This window comes from Capricornis sumatraensis, chromosome 20 (genome assembly GCF_032405125.1).
Source record: "Capricornis sumatraensis isolate serow.1 chromosome 20, serow.2, whole genome shotgun sequence".
NCBI classification, from domain to species: Eukaryota; Metazoa; Chordata; class Mammalia; order Artiodactyla; family Bovidae; genus Capricornis; species Capricornis sumatraensis.
In genome coordinates, this window is record NC_091088.1 from 56,768,756 (window position 1) to 56,789,578 (window position 20,823).

General features: G+C 50.3%; 1 protein-coding gene across 1 annotated transcript; it reads left to right on the top strand.

Moving 5' to 3' along the window:
• The first annotated feature begins 974 nt into the window (after positions 1-974).
• On the top strand, positions 975-15,563 carry LOC138096683 (carcinoembryonic antigen-related cell adhesion molecule 6-like). The gene is made up of 6 exons (XM_068992950.1): positions 975-1,038; positions 1,925-2,284; positions 3,514-3,792; positions 13,882-13,992; positions 15,167-15,211; positions 15,532-15,563. Exons 1-6 carry the CDS (start codon positions 975-977, stop codon positions 15,561-15,563), a joined length of 891 nt encoding a protein of 296 aa, XP_068849051.1.
• Positions 15,564-20,823: the final 5,260 nt, after the last annotated feature.

The following is a 20,823-nucleotide window of genomic DNA, read 5'->3' on the forward strand; positions in this document are numbered from 1 at the left end:
TGTGACCCCTTTCTCTCCTCCAGAGTCAGTGTGACCTTCAGGCGGGTCAAATATCTGCAATCTTCTCAGATATTTGAGAACAACAGGAAGACCCTGGGCATCCAGCTGGGTTTCTGTGTCACAGGAACAATTACCACCAAAATTTGGAAACCCCTGGATCTGTGATTGTGCTGAGAGACACCAGACCAAAACACAGCAGAGGCCAGCACTGGGGTCGGGGGCACAGCCTAACCGGAGTTCTGGAGTCTCAGCCAGGCTGGGCAAGCGTGTCACCTGGCGGCTGCTGAAACAGCATTTCTAAGGTGTCACCTGGGGGGTTGCAGTCTTCATGAAGCTCCACAGGTGATTCCCACGCACCGTGGGGAGGACGTCCTGTGACAAGCGTTCCTGATGCACCCCTCACCCGCAGACTCCTCCTCTGGAGGGAAAAGCCAGAGGGGATGAGGGAGGGCTGTCGGGGAGGCTGAGGGTGCATCTGATCCAGACTAGTGGGGACCCTGGACCCGGACACCCCAAGGTTGTGCTTTTCCAGACAAGGGTCTGTGTGTGCATGTGTGTGTATAGATGTGTGTATATCTAGGTGTCTGTATGTAGCTGTGTGTGTAGGTATGTGCGAGTAGAGGTGTGTGTGTGTGTGTGTGTGTGTGTGTGTGTGTGTGTAGGTGGAGAATCACTGCTCTAGAAGGCATAGGACTCAGCAGAGTTCAGGGAATAGAAATACAGACAGAGGGGGAAGGGGGAGGGGGGCCACTAGGGAGGGAAGGAGGAGAGGGGAGGCAGAGGGCGGGGCCTGGGCAGAGACCCCGCACCCTGGCCATGTGACCCAGCGAAGTGCTCCTGCCCCCGGAAGAGGCCCAGCACAGAGCACAAAGCGGGAAGGACAGCAGAGCTCACACAAGGACTGCAGGGCTTGTGAGCGTTTCTGGAGCAGAAGTTCTCCTCACAGAGAGAGGGACACAGCAGACACAGGCACTATGGAGCCCCCGTCAGCCCCTGCAAGCAGGCGGCATGTCCCCGGGAGCAGGCTCCTGCTGGCAGGTGAGAGGAGACAGTTTTCAGGGAGGGGGCGGAGGCTGGAGAAAAGAGAGCCTGGCTGGTCCCTGGGGGAGACAGGGCTCTGAGAGGGGACAGGGGGCTTCTGTTCAGACCTGAGGGCAGAGGGCAGGGGCCAGGGAGGGAGGGGCTCAGCCACAGGAGACTCTGCATGAGCTAGCGCTGGCGAGGGGTGGGAGGACTCAACTGCTGTAGGTTTTATGTGTAATTCTTCACTGAGCAGTAACTGTTGAAGACTGATGACGATAATAATTATTTCTATCTGGGTGTCACTACAGAAAAAGACATAACCAGCACAGTAAACACTGTCCTTACCCGGCACCCTTAGAAGCTGACAAACACCAGGCTGTGGAATTCCTGGGAACTCTCCTTCCTTCCTCCCCAGGTACTAATGTCTGGAGCCTGGTCCGGGCCCTGGGTTTCAAGCAGGATCAGACAAGCCCCTGCCCTCACGGAGCCCGCGCTCTGTGGGGAGGAACACAGACAAGCAGAGAGATGGAGAGTGTGCTGGCGGGTGCTCCAGGCGTCACGCAGGAACCGGAGCGGGGAAGGGTCAGCAGTGAGCAGGAGGGTCTTACAGCAGCTGGTCGGAGGGAGGGGCATCTCCCAAGAGGCCCTGAATGTGAGCAGGCGTGTGAGGGCAGCGAGGGGGTGAGCCAGGGGACAGCTGGGGAAGCAGAGGAAAAAACGAGCCCAGAGGGGCTGAAGTGACGGGGGTCATGCTGCTGACCTTAACCACACACACAAACATACGCACATACACATCCACACTAAGGCGGAGGGATAAAGAGATCAGCTCAGGATCCAGAGCACCATTTTCCCATCCCCCACGCAGGTCACAATAGTAACCGATTTCTCTCTTCCCTCCTAGTCTCACTCTTAACTTTCTGGACCCCGCCCACCACTGCCTGGCTCACTATTGAAATGGTGCCCCCTCTTGCTGCAGAAGGGTTGGATATTCTTCTACTTGCCCACAACGTGACAAAGAATCCTCTAGGCTATGCCTGGTACAGAGGAGAAAGGGTAGACAACGCCCAGCTAATTGCATCGTATAGGGTAGATAATAATGCAACTACCAATGGGTCTGTGTACAGCAGACGGGAGACACTTTACCCCAACGGAACCCTGCTGATCCGGAACGTCACCCAGAAAGACACAGGATCCTACACCCTGCTCGTTACAAAGAAGGATTTACAGACAGAAAGACAGATTGGACACCTCCACGTGCACCGTGAGTGCTTCCTGTCTGACCTCGAGGTGTTTGGCAGGCGGGGGCGGGGGTGGAGGGTTGCGGTTGAATTCGTTCACACAGGACTGACAGCCCCGGAAGTTGCCCCCATCCCCCTCTGCACTATGTCCCGTGTTGGGGTTTGAACATTCAGTGCAGGACACACGCTGTGGAGACAAACTCCAAAGGGTCAGAAATGCTTCCAGGAAGCCAGGCCCTGCAGACACTGTGCAGAGAGAAGGACGGGCTGATGGAGGGACTCAGCAGAGGGACAGCACTCTCAGTCCAGCCCCTGGCCCCTCCCCGTGACCAGGACCCTGAGGAAGACCCTGCAGGACTCAGGGAAGACCCTGGCCTGAGGGGCCCAGGGATCCTCACAGAGAAGCTCAGCCCCAGGAAGCCCCTCCCAGACCCTGTCCCAGGGCTCCTGCCTCCAGTGACACTGGGAAGCCTGTACCAAATCCCGAGTCTCCCAAGCTGGTCACCAGCCAGGGCTCAGCCCTGAGAGCCACGTCCGCTCAGGGGCACAGCCTGGTCCTACTCCTGAGACTCGGCATGGGGAGCACACAGGTACAAGGTCCCCAGGAATCAACCAAATGCCCTGGGGGACTTGGAGACGCCAGAGAAATCTCAGCAGCCCCAGAGAGGAACAGAGGAAGGAAGACACTCCTGGCAGCTCCTCGACCCAGGGTGCCACCCAGGGAGCTCTCTCCCGAGGCTGGTTGATGAAACCAGGATAGATGCCAGGTGGTCTCTGAATCCCACCCAGGTCTGTCCACCACTAAACGCTGCTGCACAGTCGACCCCCGAGGAAGCCTGTGCTTCTCCCAGACATAGAGCAGGTGGCCTCACACTCTGAGCTCAGATCCCCATGCATTCGTCTTGCCATACACAAGCATGCCTTATTCTGTAAAGACTCTGTCTGGCTGAGAGGCGAAGGATGCCAGTTTTGTTTGAAGGTGTTTCTACAGGAGGCTAAGGTATAAAGAAAGGGAAAGTGTTAGTTGCTCAGTCACGTCCCACTCTTGGCTACCCCGTGTGCTATAGCCCAGCAAGTTCTGCTGTCCTTGGAACTCTCCAGGCAAGAATGCTGACTGGGTAGCAATTCCCATCTCCAGGGGATCTTCCCAACCCAGGGACTGAGCCCAGGGCTCCTGCACTGGCAGGCAGATTCTTTACTGTCTGAGCCACCAGGGAGGCTCAGGGCAATGTTCTCTCTGTTATCTGCACAGCGGTGCTACCCACACCCGTCATCACCAGCAACAACTTCAACCCCAGGGAGCACGAGGACACCGTGGTGTTAACATGTGGATCTGAGACCCAGAACACCTCCTACATGTGGTGGATCAACAGTCAGAGCCTCCCCAAGAGCACCAGGCTGGAACTGTCCGAGGACAAGAGGACTCTCACTGTGTTCAATGTGACAAGGAATGACACAGGACCCTATGTGTGTGAAGCCCGGAACCCAGTGAGTGTCAGCCGCAGTGACCCATTCACCCTGGATGTCCTCTGTGAGTAACCTCTGTTCCTAGGTGACCTGAGCTGCCCACCCAAATGCACGTTGCCAGAGGCCAATTGACACCCATCCCTCTCATGTCCGAGTACATGGGCCATCACCCCTGGACACCCAGACTGGACGTGACTTCCTGTCCCAGGCAAGTCCAGGCAGGTCCACCTTGAATGAAGGCAGGGAGGGGATGGGCTGCTCTGTGTTGGTGGCTGAGGATCACCAGAATATGATGGGAGAAACAAAGTAATGTCAGACTCACAGTGAATGAGCATAAAGGACCCAGGGGCCCCAATACAGACCAGGAACCTCCCTTCCCTCTGATTGCACCACGTGTGGCTTCTGCTCTTTGCTCTAAATGGTCCGGAAACCCCACCACTTCCCCTCAGACTCCTCTGACCATCCAGAGGGTACCTCAAGCTCTCCTGCCACACACCCTCTCACCCAGCCACACAGCACTCCCAGCTTGTCAGTGTGAGACCCGGCAATGCGCCCAGGCTCTCTATCCCCAATCACAACATGTACTCTCAGGTCCTGCACTCTCTGTCTGGCCTGGATAGCACCACAGTCAGAAAACCAAGGTTCCCAGGGCTGATAGCACAGAGCTATCCAGTACTAGAGTGTTGTCCCAGCAACCAGGCAAGGGTCCCCCTGGCGTGATCTGGGGGTCAGAGATGTGCGATCGTCTCTTTCCTGTTGTCACCTGAACAAAGACCCAGGGCCTTCCTCACAGTCACCTTTACAGAGGTCACTGGGCCCCGAGACTGCGGAGGGAGCAAGGCCCAGGCCCCCTCACCCACTCTCAGTAGTCACCCCTCTCTCTCTACACAGCCCCAGTGGCAAAGCCCTCCCTCCAAGCCAGCAACACCACAGTCACAGAACACGAGGGCCCCGTGGTCCTGACCTGCCTTGCAGATGAGACTGGGGTCTCCATACGCTGGTTCTTCAAAGGCCAGAGTCTCCTCCTCGCAGAGAGGATGACACTGTCCTCAGACAACAGCACCCTCACCATAGACCCCGTCAGCAGAGAGGACGCGGGGGATTATCAGTGTGAAGCCTTCAACAGGGGCAGCTCCAGCAGAAGCAACCCCCTCAGGCTGGGTGTGACCTGTGAGTGGATATTGTCGCCTCCTGTCTTAGTCGTTCAGTGGTGTCCAACTATTTGTGACACCACAGACTTGGGCTCACTAGCCTACTCTGTCCATGGGATTTCCTAGGCAAGAGCCCTGGAGTGGGGTGCCATTCGCTACTCCAGGGGATCATCCTGACCCAAGGATCGAACCCGAGTCTACTGCACTGCAGGCGCTCTTCCCGTATAGGCCACCAGGGAAGCCCATTTTAACCTGGATAACCTTCCTTTATTAATTCCACCAACAATTAGCCTATCATCTCATTTCCTTCACTTCAAGCCAGTGGAACGTGTGCTGTCTCTCCCCTCCTCACCCCCTGATTTCTCCTGGCCCTCTGCTGTGAAGCCTCGTTGCCAAGACCGCTGGAAGCAGCGCTAAAATCAGTCCCTGGGACTTCCTGGGCAGCCCAGCGGTGAAGACTCCACCTTCCACTGCAGAGGTTGCTGTGACCTCCTCCAGGGGAATCTTCCCCACCCGGGACTGGGTCCCTGTGTCCTATGTCTCCTGATTAGCAGGTGGGATCTTTACCACTAGTGCCTGCTGGGAAGCCCCGGTGAGTCACAAGGGCTAACCCTCCTCTTCCTTATGTGCACCGTGGGGTGCGGTATGCACTCTATAGAGCTGTGTGAATACGCGCCCCAGTGAAGGTGGGATCACAGCAGCCATGTTCAGGCAGGAAGTGTCCACATGCTAGCTGGCACTGCTGTGACTGCGGGCTTGCCAGCACACTCGACTCCACCTCCCTCCACCTGTCTTTCTTAGTTGCACCGTCGTCTCTACAGTGGAAGTGACGCCATTTCTCCCCAGGATGGGCGGTGGTCGTGTGTGGAGAGAGATGGGGGCCTTGAGGACTGTAATTTGGGCAACATAAACGCCTACGACTGTGTGTTGTCTGTTGGCCGGTTAGGTCTCTGGTTTGCAGTGCTCTCACGGCCTCTAGTTTCTCACTGAAATTCCCTCTGACTGCCGCATCCATCATTGAAAGCTGGGTGTTGTCGTGTCACTGTTGTGACCGAGCTGTTTCTCCCCTCGATGCTGCCCATTTTGATTCACAAATCTGGTGGTGTTAGGTGCATGATGCTTATAACTGTTCGATTTCCTTGGTGAATGAGACTTTTCTTGATATGTAACGTCTTACTTTGTGTCTTGTAGGCTTTTTGATTTAGAGATTATTGTATCAGACACTCATACAGCCACCACAATTCTCTTTTTATTACTATTTGCATAGAATATCTTTTTCCAACCTTACTTCAACTTTCTATGTCTTTGTATGTAAAGTGAGTCCCTTGAAGAGAGTATAGAGATGGGTCGTAATTTTAATCCATTCTGTCAACCTCTGCCTTTAATTTCAAGGTTGAGGCTATCTATGAGTCAGATACTTCCCGATAGGAAAGCGCTTCTGCCATCTCGCTACTTGGTATTTGTCCTATGAATTCCTCTATTTCTTCCTCTTTGGTAGTTAAGTGATTTCCTTTCTGAGGTGTCATTTTGATTCTGTCGTTCCCTTTCCACCTATATTTCAGTTCTTTTCTTAGGGGCTAACTGGAAGATACAATTAATATCTTAAACAGGTATCTATCTAGTTGAAATATCAACTAGGTTCTATGATGCATAAGACAAACGAGGTGCTCCTATACATCTCCATTCCCCCGGTTTTATACACCTATTGTCATCAATTTCAGCCATCCTTATACAATGCGTGTCCATTATATAGATTTATAAATATTGTTCCAAGAAATACCTTTGAAATGAGAAAGAAAAGCAAGCGATTGCAAGAAAGACAAAAATATTGGCTTAAATGAGATGGCTACCTTTGATCACTCTTAGCACTGTCCTTTTTTCTTTAATTAGTTTTTTATTGGAGGATAATCGCTTTACAGAATTCTGTTGTTTCCGTCAAACCTCAACATGAACCAGCCATAGGTGTACATTTACCCCTCTCTTTGGAACTTCCCTCCCCACCCCCTTTAGGCTGACACACAACCGCTCTCTGAGTTTCCTGAGCCATATAGCAAATTCCCCTTGGCTATCTGTTTTACATATGGTAATGTAAGTTTCCATGTTACTCTTTCCATGCATCTCACCCTCTCCTCCCCTCTCCCCATGTCCATAAGTCCATTCTCTGTGTCTGTTTCTCCATTGCTGACCTGTAAGCAAATTCTTCAGGACCATTTTTCTAGATTCCGTATATATGCGTTAGAATACGGTATTTATCTTTCTTTTTCTGACTTACTTCACTCTGTATAATAGGTTCTAGGTGCATCCACCTCATTAGAACTGACTCAAAGGCGTTCCTTTTTGTGGCTGAGTATATTCCATTGTGTCTATGCACCACAATGTCTTTATCCATTCATCTGTCGAAGGACATCTAGGTTGCTTCCATGTTCCAGCTCTTGTAAATAGTGCTGCATTGAAAAAAGGGTTGCATGTGTCTTTTCAATTGTGGTTTCCTCGAGGTATGTGCCCAGCAGTGGGATTGCTGGGTCATATGGTGGTTTTATTCCTAGATTTTTAAGGAGTCTCCATTCTGTCTTCCATAGTGGCTGTATCAATTTACATTCCCACCAACAGTACAAGAGCATTCCCTTTTCTCCACACCCTCTCCAACATTTATTGTTTGTCGACTTTTTGATGATGGCCATTCTGACTGGTGTGAAGTGATATCTCATTGTAGTTTTGATTTGCATTTCTCTAAGAATGAGCCATGTTGAGCATCTTTTCATGTGTTTGTTGCCCATCTCTATGCAACCTAGACAGCATATTTAAAAGCAGAAACATTACTTTGCCATAAAGGTCTGTCTAGTCAAGGCTATGGTTTTTCCAGTGGTCATGTATGGATGTGAGAGTTGGACTGTGAAGTAAGCTGAGCACCGAAGAATTGATGCTTCTGAACCGTGGTGTTGGAGAAGACTCTTGAGAGTCCCTTGGACTGCAAGGAGATCCAACCAGTCCATTCTGAAGGAGATCAGTCCTGGGTGTTCTTTGGAAGGAATGATGCTAAAGCTGAAACTCCAGTACTTTGCCCACCTCATGCAAAGAATTGACTCATTGAAAAAGACTCTGATGCTGGGAGGGATTGGGGGCAGGAGGAGAAGGGGACGACTGAGGATGAGATGGGTGGATGGCATCACCGACTTGATGGGTGTGAGTCTGAGTGAACTCCAGGAGTTGGTGATGGACAAGGAGGCCTGGCGTGCTGTGATTCATGGGGTCACAAAGAGTCGGACATGACTGAGCAACTGAACTGACTGATGTCTTCTTTGGAGAAGTGTCTGTTTAGATCTTTTTCCCACTTATTGATTGGGTTGGTTTTTTTTTTTTCCTCTGGTATTGAGTTGTATGAGCTGCTTGTATATTTTGGAAATTAACCCTTTGTCAGTTATTTAATTTGCTATTACTATCTCCTATTCTGAGAGTTGTATTTTCACTTTACCATCAAAGGTCCCTCTAGTCAAGGCTATGGTTTTTCCTGTGGTCATGTATGGATGTGAGAGTTGGACTGTGAAGAAAGCTGAGCACCGAAGAATTGATGCTTTTGACCTGTGGTGTTGGAGAAAACTCTTGAGACTCCCTTGGACTACAAGGAGATACAACCAGTCCATTCTGAAGGAGATCAGCCCTGGGATTTCTTTGGAGGGAATGATGCCAAAGCTGAAACTCCAGGACTTTGGACACCTCATGTGAAGAGTTGATTCATTGGAAAAGACTCTGATGCTGGGAGGGATTGGGGGCAGGAGGAGAAGGGGTCGACAGAGGATGAGATGGCTGGATGGCATCCCTGACTCGATGGACGTGAGTCTAGGTGAACTCTGGGAGTTGGTGATGGACAGGGAGGCCTGGCGTGCTGCCATTCATGGGGTTGCAAAGAGTCAGACACGGCTGAGCGTCTGAACTGAACTGAACTGATAGTTTCCTTTGCTGTGTAAAAGCTTTTAAGTTTGATCAGGTCCCACTTGTTTACTTTTGTGTTTTTTTGCCATGACTGTAGGAGGTGGGTCATAGAGGATCTTGCTTTGGTTTATGTCATCGAGTGTTCTGCCTATAGTTTCCTCTAAGAATTTTATAGTTTCTGGTCTTATATTAAGGTCTTTAATCCATTTTGAGTTTGTCTGTGGTGTTAGGAATTGTTCTGATTTCATTCTTTTACCTGTAGCTGTCCAGTTTTCCCAGCACCGTTTATTGAAGAGGCTGTCTTTGCCCCATTCTATATTCTTGCCTTCTTTGCCAAAAAAAAAAAAAAAAAAGGTATACATAGGTGCCTGGGTTTATTTGGGGGCTTTCTGTCTTGTTTCATTGGCCTATGTTTCTTTCTATGTATGGTCCTGGCACACAAAAAATTATGTGTTTTTGTGCCAGTACCATACTGTCTTGATGACTGTAGCTTTGTAGTATAATCTGAATTCAGGAAGGTTGATTCCTCCTGCTCCATTCTTCTTTCTTAAGACTGCTTTGGCTATTTGGGGTCTTTTCTGTTTCCATATGAACTGTGAATTTTTTTGTTCTAGTTCTGTGGAAAATGTCATTGGTAGTTTGATAGGGATCACATGGAATCTGTAGATTGCATTTGGTAGTATCGTCATTTTCACAGTATTGGTTCTTCCTACCCAGGAACATGGAATATCTCTCCATCTGTTTCTGTCATCTTTGATTTCCTTCATTAGTGTCTTATACTTTTCTGTGTACAGTTCTTTTGTCTCCTGAGGTAAGTTTATTCCTAGATATTTAATTCTTTTTGTTGTGATGATGAATGGGATTGATTCCTTAATTTCTCTTTCTGATTTTTCAATGCTAGTTTATAGAAATGCAAGTGATTTCTGTGTATTGATTTTTTATTTGCAACTTTGCTAAATTCACTGATTAACTCTAGTAATTTTCTGATAGTGTCTTTAGGGTTTGCTGTGTACATTATCCTGTCATCTGCAAACAGTGAGAGCTTTACTTCTTCTTTTACCATCTGTATTGTCTGTTTTAACCTCTCCTTTTTCATTTCTAATTTTGTTGATTTGATTCTTCTGTTTTTTCCTTGATGAGTCTGGCTAAAAGTTTGTCAATTTTATTTTCTCAAAGAACGATCTTTTAGTTTTATTCCTCTTTACTACTGTTTCTTTCATTTCTTTTTCATTTATTTCTGCTCAGATCTTGATGATTTATTTCCTTCTACTAATTTTGGGGTTTTTTTGTTCTTCTTTTTCCAGTTGTTTTATGTGTAAAGTGAGGTAGTCTATTCAATGTTTTTCTTGTTTCTTGAGGTAGGATTGTACTGCTATCAACCTCCCTCTGAGAACTGGTTTTGAATTATAAGAGACTATTATGAAAACTATATGGCAATAAAATGAATAACCTGGAAGAAATGGACAGATTCTTAGAAAAGTTCAGTCTTGGACTGAACCAGGAAGACTGGTTCAGTCTTCCTGACTCAACCAGGAAGAAATAAAAATCACAAACAACCCCATTACAAGCACTGAAATTGAAGTTGTGATCAAAAATCTCCCGAAAAAGAAAAGTCCAGGACCAAATGGCTTCACAAGAGCATTCTATCAAACACTTAGAGAAGAGCTAATGTCTATCCTTCTAAAACGCTTTCAAAAAATTGCAGAGGAAGGAAGACTTCCAAGCTCATTCTATGAGGCCACCATTACTCTGATACCAAAACCAGACAAAGACTACACTAAAAAAGAACACTATGGGCCAATATCAGTGATGGGCAGAGACGCAGAAATCCTCAACAGAATTTTAGCAAACAGAATTCAGCAACACATCAAGAAGTTCGTAAGCCATGATCAGGTTGGGTTTATTCCAGTGATGCAAGGATTCTTCAATATACGCTAAGCAATCAATGCGATATATCATAGTAACAAATTGAAAGATAAAAACCATGTGATCATCTCAGTAGATGCAGAAGAAGCCTTTGACAAAATTCAGCACCCATTTATGATGACAACTCTTCAGAAAATGGGCATAGAAGGAACCTACCTCAACAGCCTACAGCAAACATTGTCAATGGTGAAAAACTGAAAGCATTCCCCCTAAGATCAGAACCAAGACAAGGGTGTCCACTTCCACCACTATTATTCAGCATCGATCTGGAAGTCCTAGCTGCAGCAATCAGAGAAGAGAAAGAAATAAAAGGAATCCAGATGGGAAAGGAAGTAAAGCTCTCACTGGGATGTATTTTTCCATCCTCTCGCTTTCAATCTACCTGTGTCTTTAGGTCTGAAGTGGGTTTCTGGTGGACCGCGTATATATGGGTCTTGTGTTTGTATCCATTTAGCCAGTGTGTCTTTTGGCTGGAGCTGCCACCGATCAGCTGTTTCGCTGTCCACGTCCGTGTTCTGCGTGGATCTGTATATTCTTTTCCGCTGGTCAGGTCCTCCTCTCCACTCTCAGCTGGTGTTCTGCATGCACTCCTGTCTCTGAAGGTGTGTTCCTGATGCATCTATGGAGAGACGTACTCCACGTCCCCCACCTTGTTCTTCTCCTGACCACTGTTCTTTATACATTCCTATGGCTTTGAGTTACTGTCCAGTGTTTGAACAGTCATCTTAAAGGATCCCCTTTACGTTTCATATGAGGCACGTCCCCAAGGAATAAACTCCCTTGACCATTGTTTATCTACGAAAGTCCTAATTTGAGCTTCATTGGAGAAGACTTTTTCTGGGCATTGCTTTCCTGGTTGAAATCTTCCATGTAGGACTTAATTCAGTCATCCCAATATCTTCTGGCACCCGGTCTCTGCTGTGAAATTTGCTTTCACTTTGTTGAAGATGCATTGTACGTGATAAGCCACTTCTCTCTCGCAGCTTTCATCGCTTCCTCTTTTGCTCAGTATTTCAGCAGTTTGGCTAAATTGTGTCACACCATCTGAATGGTGAAAGGTCCTTTTGTGGAGCCTGAACCACGCTTGATAGGTAATCTCCCATCTGGCTTGCAAAGCTTTAAGCCATTAATTTTAACCATTTTTTTCAGTGCTTTCATCTCTCTCTTCTACTTCAAAATCTGCCATTCTGCACGTTTGTCCACTTGATGGAGTTCTGCATAATACTTTGCCTGGAGTCACCAGTCCTCATTTTTTTTCCTTTCTAATCCCCAGTCTGAATAATTTCTTTTGTTTTTTTTCTACACGTTCATGGATTCTTTCTTCTACCTGCTCAAATGTGCTGAGGAATCACCCTTCCAAGTTACTGTTTTCACTTCTTATACCTCAGCTCCAAATTTTCTTCAACCCTGTTTAAATAATTCAACAACGAGGAAGAAAACATCTTTCTTGAGAAGCAGGTTCTCCTTAGACCTGCCCAATATGGAGACAGCCATCCCCTCACACTGAGGACTCCAGTGCTTTAGACATGGACCTTGATTATATAGCTAGCTGAGTCAGTCTCAGACAAGCACATTAGGAATAGAAAACCAGAATAGAGAGGAGGCTAGTTTTGGACCCTGAGAAGGCAGGCATATCTCTCGGACCTCTCAGATGGTAGGGATCAGGCAAGGAACTGGACTTGCCCTCAAGTTTGATGTCCCCTCTTCTCTCTCTAGGGTTTCACAGGTGGGGCTAGTGGTAAAGAACCAAAGAACCTGCCTGCCAGTGCTAATCCCAGAGACTAAGAGATGCAGGTTCAATCCCTGGGTCGGGAAGATCCCCTGGAGGAGGAAATGGCAACTCACTCTGATATTCTTACCTGGAGAATTCCATGGACAGAGGCATCAGTCCAAGAGATCTGGAACCACAGGCAAAGGTCATGCTCTTTGGTAGTCAGTCCCTACCTCTGAGAAAGCCCATGAGCATTCCAGTCCAGGGGCAAACAGATCAGGTGACATGGGGACACGCATCCAGTGATCAGTGAATGATGAGCAGAGTTTATGGCTCCCTGAGAAGGCGATGCTGCCCCACACAATCAACAGTGTCAGGACAGAGGATGCAGGATCCCATCAGTGTAGAGTCTCCCCACCGTCAGAGTCTGCAGATGAGACCCCAGCTCCTCAGCTGAGCTCTCTAAGTGACCCTCAACACCTCTACACCTTCCCTGGTGATTTCACAGGAAGTGGGTGTGTAATGAATGCCAATAATGAGGCTGTGGTCTCCTTTCAGAGCCTGTAGAACGATGTGTCCAATTAATTGTTCAAAACTTAGCTCATCTTGTCGTAGTTTGGTTACTATTGGTGAGAGTTGTTGGACTGTGGGCAGCACACTGGATCTTGTGCCTCAGTTTCCTCATCTTAAACCTGGAGAAGAACAGCTGGATGTTAAGGCTGTTCAGAGGCTGTTCACCAGGAGGTTGATGAGATTAAAATCCTTCCCCGGGTCCACAGAGTCAGCATGCAAGAAACATTTTCACTGGTGATATTTTGGTTTTCAACACGGTGGTTTTTGACTGTAAAGCCGAACAACTTGCTTGCATTTTGTTGCACCCGCTACTAGTTCTGTGGCTTCCGGTGATCTACTGAACTACTGTGTGTCTCAGATCTGTGTGTACAGTGGGGATGACAGCCCCTCCCTCATGCGGACGGAAAGAGCTGGGTGTGAAGGATTTCGCCCTGTGCAAGTCGCACAGGAGGAGCTGAAAACATTGGCTCATATGATTAACCAGTCAGTGTTAGTGGACTGGAGAGGACCTGCCCTCCACCACCCACAATAGTGATGGAACGAAAAAATCAGAGGGTGGGGGCATAATGTGAGAAGAAAAGAGTCCTTCAGAGGAAAATGAACAGGACATGGAAATGGCTACAGTGAGAGAATGGAGAGTTAGAGCAAGCCCAGGGTTTCAAATCTGATAAAGAGTAAAATGATGCAACCACGTGCGGCAGGAGAGTCCGGAAGACACTGTGATGACAAAACATGCAACCACTTACTGATCTCAGAGCATTTCCTTCCTGCTAACCAGGCCCTCTCCCGTAAGACTCCCCTTGGTGTTCCCTCCAGTGAACTTGGACCCCATTTCCCCTCTCTCTTTCTCTTCTGCTTTCAGGGAGAGAAAACAGCCGAGCCCTCAGTGTGGGGGCCATTACTGGCATCGTGATTGGGGTCCTGCTTGTGCTGACGCCGCTGGCTGTCCTGGGGTGTTTCATTTTCCTTCACAGGTACAGTGGCATTCCCAGATGCTGCTCCTGCCCCAGGTTGACCCTAGTCCTAGAGGAAGGACACCCCATCCTCCAATTTCTGGCCTGGATCTCCAGGGCCTCCCCACTTCCCCACAGATATTCTCTCTCGTCCTTCAGTTCCTGCCTCACCTGGTATTGACCTGTGGCAGCTTCCTTAACACCGTCCTCATTTATTTTGTTATTTAGTCGCAAAGTTGTGTCCATCTCTTTTGCCACTCCATGGACTCCTGTGTCCATGGAATTTCCAGGCAGGAATACTAGAGTGGGTTGACATTTCCTTCCTCAGGGAATCTTCCTGACCTAGGGATCGAACCTGTGTCTCCTGCATTGGCAAGCGGATTCTTTATCTCTGAGCCACCAGGGAAGCCTTATTTGTCAGTTAACAGAATTAAGACCCCTCCATGTCATAGTTCCCTATATGTAGGCTGGAGGTAGTAAGTAGTCAGAAAAAGGTATCTCCTGTATATTTCAATCCAGCTACCCTATGAGGGGCAGTCACGGGGCCAGGGTCTGAGGGGCATCCTGACCAAGGTCACGCTTGGCCAGAGAGTGGAAGTCTGGACAGGCCATGTTGGGTCAAACGCCCCCAGCTGGCAGATGCGTTAACAACAGCCCCGGATCATGAGACAGTACATCCTGCAGGGTCAGCAGGTGGTGGGATGACTTTACACTTCAGGTCCAGGTGATGGAGGGAAAGGAGAAGGCCGCTGTCACATTTCAGCATCTCCTGGGTGAGGGCAGGGGGCCACAGCAGCGACACTGCCCTCAGTGAGACCCCAGAGTCGCTGGGTTCCCTTTCCTCCCCACTCACTGGCCCTGCTCTCCCCATAAGCGTGATGCATCCACTAAGACAAAGCTTTGGATGGATGGATGCCTTTCCCAGAGCCCTGGTCCCTTCAGTGGCCACTTTTTTCTGAACCCTATTAGCCTATAGTCCTGTCCCTCTCGACTCGGGGCAGATACAGCTTCTTAAGGACTTTCCTCAGCCTCCTTACTGGGCCCTCCCCTCTAAGTGGCCTTGGTGGAGAAAGGAGGAGTTCAGCCCCTACTTGGATGTGGGGATCCTCCTGTCCCGTGTTCTGAGACCAAAGCCCTGACCTCCATCTACACTCCTCACAAATATGCCTGTTTTGTTTTTCTTCCCTAACCCCGGCTGCCTACACAACAGAGGGAAGTGGCCCCCAGCGTCCACCTCAGGTGAGTGTCTGTTCAGCCCAGCACAGCGGGGCGCCCTGGGCAGGCCCTGCCCTGTCTGTTCTTGCCTGGCTCCGCCAGGGTCTCTGGCCCTTTCTCTGGGGCTTCAGCACAGGGGACCCTGACTGGCTAGTCTGCTTGTCCTGTGGCTTATAATCCTGGGAGGCTCCCTTGCCCTCACTGGGGCCTGAAATTGCCAGAGTGTCTTTCCCTTGGTGGGGCTCTTTCTCCCATGGTTCTCCAGAAGGTAGACTCTCAGCCTCTCCTGAGAGAATGGGCTAAGCTTCCTCACATGCTCAGTGGTAACTCCTGTCTCCTCCCAGGACGTGGTCCCTCTGGCAGCTCTGTCTCCTAGGTGCGTACATGCCTTCCTTGCCTCTTCTCCCCCGCCTCCCTGCTTCACAGGCTCAGGCCACGGGTACTGTCCAACCCTGAAGCATTGTGCAGACACCTTTCACTTGAGGGTAGTTGAAAGTCGCTCAGTCGTGTCCAGCCTTTGTGACCCCATGGACTGTAGATTGCCAGGCTCCTCTGTCCATGGATTTCTCCAGGCAAGAATTCTGGAATGGGTAACCATTGCCTTCTCCAGGGGATCTCCCTGACCCAGGGATCGAGCCTGGGTCTCTCGCGTTGCAGGCAGATTCTTTGCCTTCTGAGCCACCAGGGAAGCTCGTAAGAGTGTTTAGGACATAGCAAGCCCCACCAAGCTGGAAGCTGGATGCACTTCAGGGACGTGACCACCCATCACCTTATCCAGAGGCTGCCCTGGTCCCCTCACTTGACCTCAGGAGAACTTTGGAGTTGAGCCAGGATGAGAGTGGGCACTGGATCATCAGTCAGGGGAGCCAGGCTAACAAGGGTGGGAAACAGCCCAGACAGGATTTGGGGTGGGGGCTGCAGGTTGGAGATGGCTGCTCGGGAGAAATGACTGTCCTTCCCTCTCTTCTGATGCCTGCTTCCTCCATGCCCAGGCCTCCCTATGTGATGCGAGGCCACCAGCTCCCATTTACCAGGTGAGTGTGGGGATCCAGGTTCTGGTCCCATAAGCCCAAGGGGCAGAGGAAATGCCCCCTGCGCACCTGGCTGTGTTTGAAGGTCCAAGAAATAGCAGGAAAGATGGAAAGGGGACGAAGGGGAGGTGGGTCTGGACCAAAAACCTCTGACCCAGACAGACCCTGGGGGACCCGGGGCTGGAAAGTCCCTGGGAAGCCATCTGAGAAGGTTACATGAGCTTGGAGGCGTCGGGTTTCTTTTGCAGGAATTACTACGCCCGAACACAGATGTTTACTGTCATATCAGCCACAAAGCAGATGTGGGTCCTTAGTTCCTCCAGACACGTCTCCTTAACAGACTGTGAGAAAGAGCTTACCTGAGACCCAAGACCCGAGTGAGGTCAAGAGGGAGAGCCTGAGGCAGAGAACCAGCTCTGAGACCTGAGGCTATTCGGGAACCTGGACCCAGGCTCAGGGTCCTCCTGGATTCCTGGACACCCTGACAGGCTGCCCTGAACGCTGATGGACCAGAACTCAGGCTGCGATTCCCACAATGGGGGGAGGTCCCAACAGGGCAGCAGACTGGGCCTGTGACCCACTGCGGACCACCAGAGAGATCTGAATAAAGAGCACTTTCCTTCTGGCTGCAAAATTACTGCCCTTGCATCCTGTCCAGCTAGAAATTCACCTGAATCTCTGTTCTGGTCTCTCCATGGTTCCTCAGGGAACGCATTAGCTCTAGTTACCTGGCCTCCCCATCTATTCCCTGGGGGAAAGGAAGGGGAAGATTGTGAGAATGGAGGGAGGGGGCATGCTAACAGGAAAGGAGGGTCACCGGACCCTTCGCAGCCATGTGGGCGTTGGCAGTCCTCACACTGTCCTGGGGTCCCAGGCACCTCCCAGTGCCTGCTCACCTGGCATGGGGTCTCTGGAGCACAGAATATGGGACCATCTGAGACCCAGTAGAACTCGAGTCCGGAAGGACGAGTCGTGGGTGAGACAGCTATTATGGGTGAGGCCCCTTTGCAGCCTCTTGGTGTCCTGAGCCCTCTGGCCCTCCTCTCCAGACCCTGCTGGCCCCAATGGTGCTGCCTCCAATGAATTTTTGTTGTTCAGTTGCTAAGTTGTGTCTGAGTATTTGGGACCCCATGGACTACAGCACGCCAGGCTTCCCTGTCCTTCACTATCCCCCGGAGTTTGCTTCAACTAATGTCCACTGAGTCAGCGATGGCACAGGAACTTTTGTCTGTCCCCAGATCTAGGATCCAGAATGCCTTCTCTCCATGGGTTTCCATTGTTTCCCTAAGGGCCTAGGCCCTGAGGACACCATTCCCTCTCAGGGGACAGAGGAGCAATCAGAGTCAGCAAAGTAAAAAGGACTCAGAAGCCATGTTTTGAGCAAATCCTCCCAGGAACTGCCCGTGACCTCTGTCCACTTCCTGCTGGCTCCCACTTTGCTTTTTGGTGCGGATCGTGAGCCTGCTCCTAACACACACACACACACACACACACACACACACACACACACACACACACACACACACACATGTGAGCCTCAGGGTGGAGTTGCAGGCTACACCTAAAACTCAACCTGGCTACCACGGCAAAGGGCCCACCTCTCCCCTCTTCAAAGTCCCCTCTTCATCTGGCCTTCCCACCAGATCTCACCTGCAGCCCCCACCACACACCTGGGCTAGCGGTTCTCAGTCTCTCCCTGAGGCCCCTGCGACAGGTGCTGTTCTCATATAGGTCCCTGGGGTAGGTGCCACACACTCATGTAACAGGCATGTGCACCGGGCACAGCCCACGGAAGACAGGCATGCTCTGCCAGTGCCAGTGCCAGGTGTGCTGAGATGAGACGGGAGGCAGGAGAGACCACCTGCAAAGCTTCCGGTCATGACTGAGGTCTACATTACTCCTCATCCCCCTGCAGATAGTCTTGGATGAGACAAGGTGACGCTTCTTGGTGTTCCTTATTGTTCTGTAACAAGTGACCAGAAATTTAGTGGCACAAATCAAGGTGTCAATATGATCCTGTTCTTTCTGGATTCTACAGACAGTTCATTTCTTTGCCTTTCCAAGCTGTGAGAGGCTGCCTGCTTTCCTGGGTTCGTGGCCTCTTCCTCCATCTTCAAAGCCAGCAGTGGAGCATCTTGAAGCTCCCCAAGCTCTCCTTCCATCACCCCATCTCCTCTGGCTCTGCCTCTCCTGCCTTAGAACATTATGAATGTATTGGACTCAGCCCAATACATTCCCCACCATAATCTCCAAGTCACCCCACCATATGTCCCATATACCCCACCATATCTCCCATATACCCCACCATCATCTCCCAGTCACGTGATCGGGATTTCATCTCTGGTTTCCTTCATCATGCGGCACGTTTCTCGGATTGTGGGCTTGAGGCTGTGGACATCTCTTAGGGTTCTGTGCTCTGCCCACCACTCCTCTCAAGGCTGGGGTCATCATCTTCCCTCACTGCGATCTGCTCTGGGCAGCTTGGACTTTGTCTTGCTGATGTGGGGTCAAGTCCTGCCATGACGTCCACAGCAATCCCACTGACCCTGAGCCCTGGAGATTGAAGCCAGTCCACACTCCCTGCAGCTCTCCCCACCTCTTCTTTCCTGTGAAGTGAAAGTTGCTCAGTCTGCCCAACTCTTTGCAACCCCATGGACTGTAACAAATGATCCCCCCTTCCCCACAGAGCAAGGCTGAGCAGAACGCCTGGGCTACCCTCCCAGCTCCTCCAGTATGAGCCTCAGGCTTGGTGTGAGAGCTTGGTGTTCCATGCTTCCAACAGAGCAAGGGTCCTGCTGAAGAACAAGTGGGGCCTGAAGACCAGTCTCCAGGGTTCAACCCATCACCTGAGGGCTCCTCCAACTGCCTGTGAACCACAGGGAAGAAAAGTCACAGTCACCCCAAATTTCCTCATCTCCATAAATACACCATTGACAGGGCTAACTCTGACACTGAAACCCAGCCCTGTACTTTCCAAGGGCTCAGGTCTAACCCATCCAGCATCCCTAACAATCATGCAAAATGCTCGAATACCCAGTATAATGGTCCCCTGGGTCCCAGGCGCCTCCCTTATCTTCCATGGGGACAGAGTCTGCAGGAATCACCTGGGCTCAGGTGCACCACCTGTGGAACCACGGTGTTTAAATGGAGCAGCAGAGGGAGCTACTGAGGGTATCTCAGGGGTCCTGGCATCTGGCCAACCACAGAGGCACAGCCAAAAGACTTCATGAAAAAATGAAGAATGGTATGGGATAAGCAGGGATGGGGTGTGCCAGAGGGATGGACGTATAGACACACGTGCTGTCCCCTCACAGGATTTTTCCGTAAAGGGTGAGGATGTTGGAAATGAACATATTCCTATACTCCCCATGCAAATGCAGTTTAGTGGATACAGTGGCATTCAGTGTGCACACAAGTTGACCAGGACTCCAGTTCTAAGAGGATCCCTGAGCTGGGAGCTCGGACATGGAAGGATTCACCTGCCCTGCTTCTGCTGAGTCCACTGGCCAGCTCCAGGCCTGGTGCAGGGAGCCGCGTACCTGTGTGTCGAATGAATGAGCCCCTGGATCATACTCCACGAGGGCTGAGATTTGTGGTGAGGATGTTCACTGCAGAGCAGATGGTCAGTGTGAAAGGCGGGATGCTTGCTAGTGGCTGTTCCAGACTGAAAACAAATTTGCAGTGAAGTCACACCAATGGCAAAGCAGGTCCTCAGCCTGTGGAAAATCAATGTTTCAATGGTGTTTTGGATGTTTGCGAAAGAGGGACATGAAAAGAAGACCTGACAGCTTCGGGGATAACATTTAATTCTGAACTACTCTTAGGAAACATTTTTTTTTTTTTTTTCCGGCTGCACTAGGTCTTCACTGTTTTCCACCAGTTTCCTCTAGTGCGGTGAGCAGGGGCTACTCTTCGCTGCAATACGCCGGCTGCTCATCACGGGGGCTTCTCTCTTCCCGAGCATAGGCTCTCGGCAAGCACACTTCAGTCGCTGCAGCTCGTGGGCTCTAGAGCACAGACTTAGTAGTTCTGATGCATGGCCTTAGTTGCTCAGAAGGATGAGAAATCCTCCTGACCAGGGATGAAACCCGGGTCCCACACTTTTTCAGGCAGATTTCTATCCAGTGACCACGAGGAAAGTCCTCTAAACAATGCTTAACTTGTAGGAAGACACTGGATCATCATGGCCGCCCCACACAAGAGGTTTTCCTGGATACCTGCCGCCCACAAGTGTAGGGCCTCCTCAATATTCAACATTCCACCCCCGAGGTGTGCATTCTATCAGCTGATATACCCAAGTGAATGCATGAACACTACCCAGCTTCCATAGCTTCCATTAGGCTCACACTTGGCACCGTAACTTGCGTGAGTTTCAGCAAGTGATCAGCAGCATGGGCTTCCCCGGTGGCGCCGTGGTAAAGATCCTCCTGCCAGTTCAGGAGACCCAGGTGTGATTTCTGGCTCAGGAAGATCTCCTGGAGAAGAAATGGCAACCCACTCCAGTGTTCTTGCCTGGGAAATCCCATGGATAGAGGAGCCTGGCGGGCTCCAGTCCATGGGGTCACAAGAGAGTTTCACATGACTTAGCAACTAGAACAACCACAA